General features: G+C 34.2%; 1 protein-coding gene across 1 annotated transcript in view; it reads left to right on the top strand.

Moving 5' to 3' along the window:
* Positions 1-246, top strand: part of LOC122796601 (trace amine-associated receptor 4-like) — a 1,026-nt gene extending 780 nt beyond the window's left edge. The window contains exon 1 of the mRNA XM_044065244.1: positions 1-246. This exon is cut by the window's left edge and continues 780 nt beyond it. Coding sequence (XP_043921179.1) covers positions 1-246 — 246 coding nt within the window.
* Positions 247-5,180: the final 4,934 nt, after the last annotated feature.

Below are 5,180 nucleotides of genomic sequence, written 5' to 3' on the forward strand. Positions count from 1 at the left end.
GGTATGTTTCTTTTCTGTTGGCTGCCTATATTTGTTGTGTTACTTGTTGACCCTTATATTGAATATTCTACTCCTGTAATGCTATACAACATTCTGTTATGGCTAGCATATTCTAACTCAGCTTACAATCCCATTGTGTACGCATTCTTTTATCCCTGGTTTCAGAAAGCATTGAAACTCATGGTAGCAGGCAAAATATTTAATAAAGATTCATCATCTGCTGATCTTTTTTCAGAACTGAACTGAAACCTCACCAAAAAAGATATCATCATATTTCTGTTAAAATATAATGTTCTGTTTTTGTAAATATCTTTAATTAAGACTTGTTGATATTTTCATTGGTTTTCTTTCTGTACTTTTCTTTATCAAAGAAAGCAAACAAGAATAAATAAGGTATAATCTGTGCCTGTACATGTAGTACACTCATCTCTATTGCCGGAAAAATATGAGGGCTGTGGGTTCTGTCACTGCTTGAGGTACTTAGGTACATAATCCAGCACTGACTCAGTACTGCAACATGGAATGGCAGGGAGCAGCTCAAGTTCTGAACATTAAATAGGATACAAAAGTGAACCATCAACTTTCAGAGTTGATAACAAAAAACCCATACCTTGTGTAAGTGAAGAGAAAGAGAGTTTCCAAAATGTCCCAGAAAAATGACCATTAGTTAGGATAAATAGATCAACAGTTGTCCATTGAAAATTAGTCTAAAATTAAGTTCAATCGACATAACAGTTATGCTGATGAAATGTTGATTTACCCTGAAGTGTATCCAGTTTGATCAGGTGTTTGTTATTTGCACATAACAGTTTAAAGGGATGTATAGTTCTATAAATACAGATATAATGTTAAATTGATTTGTACTTCATTTTCATGTAACCAGAGTCATTGCATTGTGGCCAAAATCTTTAGCTGCAGAAAGACGATATTATTCTTCAGTCACTGCAGACCTGCTGTAGATCTATCACTTGTTAATAATGTTAATATTTTTTATTTTATTACATGTCCTTCACCTCAGCATTTTTATGTATCATGGACAGTTTACATATTTAATATAGGCGAAAGAAATGTGTTCTACATGAAAACTAAACTAATTTTATAATCAAAACAAAATCATGTGTTTTGATTACTGTATTTTTCAAAACTGTAAAATAAGTTTTTAAATTCTTGCAGTTCCAGGAATTATAGTTATGATCCTCAAACATACAGTGGGAATGTATTCTAGAATATGTGTTTCCTGAATTATCATTACATCAGATGTAGAAATTTTATCAAATTTACCAGTAAAAGGTTTTTCAAATATAATATATTCTGTCTCAAACTATGGTTGGAAGCAACTTACATGTCAACATTAATTTCATAACTGAATTGCGCTAAAGTCTCCAAGTGAAAAATATTGGTCTTAGATGCATTTTTCAGTTGATCACATTACAATCAATGCATGAACATCTAATAATGGAATGTCAAAGGAAGTTGGCATGCCCTTTTATACATAGATACCAGTGCAGAGGTACGTAGTCCTTTTCTGTCATAGTTTGGAATTTTGCATCACATAGTTTCCATTGAAGTGTTACATGTCTTTTTCTTACTAGGATGCAGGCTATATCTATGGTTTAGAATATAGATTTACTGAGCTGTAATTACTTCACAAGTAAACATTGCATGTGTTTTACCATGAAAAACAGATTTTGTTTTTTTCTTGTAACATGTCATAGTTCAAATGATATGGTTTGAAGGAGCTAATGTGTTAGTTACAAGTCATTGTTAAGTATTGTTTGTCTTATTAGAAAATGTCGTATTTGACATGGCATTGCTTTGCAAAGTCAAGAAATTGTTTTATGTAATGCAATAAGCTTCAGAAAATGAAAAGCAAAATTTCAGCACTTACTATCATGTTAAACATTTTTTTGGCTCAGTATGTTCCAGACATGAATATTGTAATACTCAAAAATATATGCGAGTTTTAAGATTGTAACTGGAAACATTTATGTAGTAGGGCATTGTGAAAATGACATATAGGCATTAATCCTCAAAAAATAAGTACCTAAAGAGTACTTAAATCTAGTTTGAATTCAGTGTTCTAAGTAACTAGTCAAACCAATGTTAGCTTAATATTATAAACAATTACTTGCATGTACTTAAGATTTAAAGTGATTACAAGCTTGAGTTTTATAGACCTATTTCTGATTTGAAAATATGAGTATGGCCACACTTTATTCTACTATATTAGATGAAGTATTTTTTTAAGAATAGGGCTTGTTATTTGTTTTTTTGACAATGTTGCATCCTTAGTGCAAAAGGATAGTTTACCTTCAGTGATAGCTGTTCATTGCTCAGCTCAGTGGTATAGATGGATAAAGACCCGAGTATGCTCCATATGATCTGTTTTACAAGTAACAACATAGGAATTTTGGAGTGACCAGGCAGTGGGAATGAAAGTGTGAAACATTCCTGACTTGTCCATGCCATGGGGGAGTGGGAGGTGGTTTGGCCTGCTGCTAGACAACCACACCAGAAACAAAGGCTGTAACTAGCATCTTAAATGTCAAAGTGATGTGGCTCTGCAAAAAATGTGAAGGTGGTTGATAAACATAGAAACCTCCAAGTTCTCCACACAGACCACGAAAACACCGGCACTTGTAGTCTCCGAATTCACTTTTATTCAATACATACAACGTTTAGCGCTTTCATCTAAAATCATTAGACTTCTTCAGAACAATTCAATACCATAATGTTTATTGTATGTATATTATATTACATTTTTAACAACACAGAATAGGTATTTCAAGTTTTAAATATAGTTTTATTTTAGATGGCATTGTTAAATATATAGCACACTGGCACTTTAATTGTCTAATGAGATGTTATTCAAAAGTCATGATGATAGGTTAGTAAGAGTATTTAAACAGGAATGGAATGGTATTGAATTGTTCTGAAGAAGTCTAATGATTTTAGATGAAAGCGCTAAATGTTGTATATATTGAATAAAAGTGAATTCGGAGACTACAAGTGCCGGTGTGTTCGTGGTCTGTGTGGAGTAGAACTTGGAGGGATATCCATGGTTGGTGCATGTTATACAGTTGACTGGTTCTACATTACATGATTTTCAAACATAGAAACCTACATGTACCCTCCCAAGCAGTAGCATTAAATGGCATCACAACTGCTGCAGGGGGGATTTAGGCTAGGCTCGGGTGGATGAATAAGCTGACTGGCCTACTTTCTGGTGCAAACTTCTTGCCTCCAAGGGGAACAAGTAAGACAGATAGGGTCCCATCCTGATCAAAGAGAAAAAAGGTCAAAGTACTCTAGTACTGACTAGAAAATGAATGGGCCTTGATCTCTCTCCATATAGAATGAATGAATGGGCTGAAATAGTCCAGGAAGGAGAACCATTGAGTAAGTCATGAGGACAAATAATTTAATTGTACATTACATAGCTATAGTTAAGTATATAGCTTATTTTAAAGTATTTACCATTAATATTTGCAATTCTTTAACACATTCCTTACTTGTCATTAATTGTATTAAACTACCTTATACATTTTGTGCTCGTTACAAACTGTTACATGGAAATATATCAAGATATTTACATCAGTAAAGTACGGCATTAGTACCTCATAACATAAATGAAGTACAATGCTTTGGCAGACAGGCTATAATATGTAGCATTTTGCCCAATTACCCCCGGAATGCTGTAATATACTTATTTCAAGATCTCACTATCTCAGAGTGAGTAGAACAGTTGGTTTTGCTGGATGCTCACATATTCCTCCTTCATTCAAGGTATTCAGAATTAGTATATGTACAGCTTAGTATAGATTCAGAATTAGTATATTTAATGTACTGTGGTATGTGGGACTCATCTTCTGCCAAACATATCCATGCCTCAGGATGTGAGGGAGCATAGTCTCACAGCAATAAAGAAGAGTAGTTTTACTGAAATTCTATCCTTTTGTATTTGACGTTTTCCTTCAAATTTAATACTTTCCATTCATAGAGGTAATAATCACATATGTGATGAGCAATAATGTGTTAGGCTTGTGAGTCCAGAAATACTTTTTCATGGTTTATGTAACAAATACACTTGCCATACAACAATTGGAACAATACAAAGGACTTTAGGTGCAGCTGAATTCAAGGTAAGTGCAGGATGAAATGGGGTAAACAAAGGTGAAGTTATAATAAAAGTCATTCTAAGTCATACCTGAATGATCAAGAAAAACATTAACACAAAATTAATTATAGTATGCCTGTACTGTCCCAATGACTTTAATTAGCCCAGGGCTGCTTTGCTGCACCGACGTCCCTGCAATGAATACTTTAAAGATGGATGTGCATTAAAATTCCAAAATTAGAAATTGCAGAGGGCTGGATTCTGTAAAGTTTGTGGAATCCAGTGCATTACGCCGATATCAACATTAAAGTTTGCAGATAACAATGTAGCAGGTAAATCTGCCACAGTAAACTCCAAATATCTTGGCACACAAAGGAGTATCTCAATGGTAACAGTGAACTGAACATTACCTGCAAGTGATCAATAAGTAATGACAAATCGTTGTCAAAGCATGATATATATTAACAAAAGTATGGAAAAAATCTCACTCTTCAAGCACCCTGACAGTCTTTAATACATATCTTTAACAGAATCTGTCCAGTAAGCTTAAGGATACTATGGGGTATCACTCTAACTCCATTACTATAGAAATATGCTAGCTGTTACTTATAGATTCTGATGGAATTAATAAATTTTCTAATAAAAAAAGTAAATAAAAGGTGAAGTGCAACCACAGTCACATCACCACTGCTAACATAAGCTAACAATGGGTGAGGGACATGCTTGGGGAACACAGGTAATGCACACAACCAGGGAAAGTGGGAGGTAGAAAAGATGTGGGGTATGGGTGAAGAAGAGGGACACACAAGTGGGATGTTAGAATAGTAAAATCAAACAGAAAGTCAGAGGGGATGGGCAATTTTTTTTTTTTTGTGTCAATAGGCCCCGTATTTTTAACAATAGAAGGAAAGATAAAGACAGGAAAAGAGGATGGTAAGGCTATCACAGCAGGTATACCCATAGAACAAATATCACAACATGACAGACAAATGTTGCAAACAAATGGTAAGGATAGGTAATTTACCCAGATGGCGACCTACACAACATGGGCAGTGGAAAGTTG

This window comes from Protopterus annectens, chromosome 1.part0 (genome assembly GCF_019279795.1).
Source record: "Protopterus annectens isolate FY-2018-M chromosome 1.part0, PAN1.0, whole genome shotgun sequence".
Taxonomy (NCBI): Eukaryota; Metazoa; Chordata; order Ceratodontiformes; family Protopteridae; genus Protopterus; species Protopterus annectens.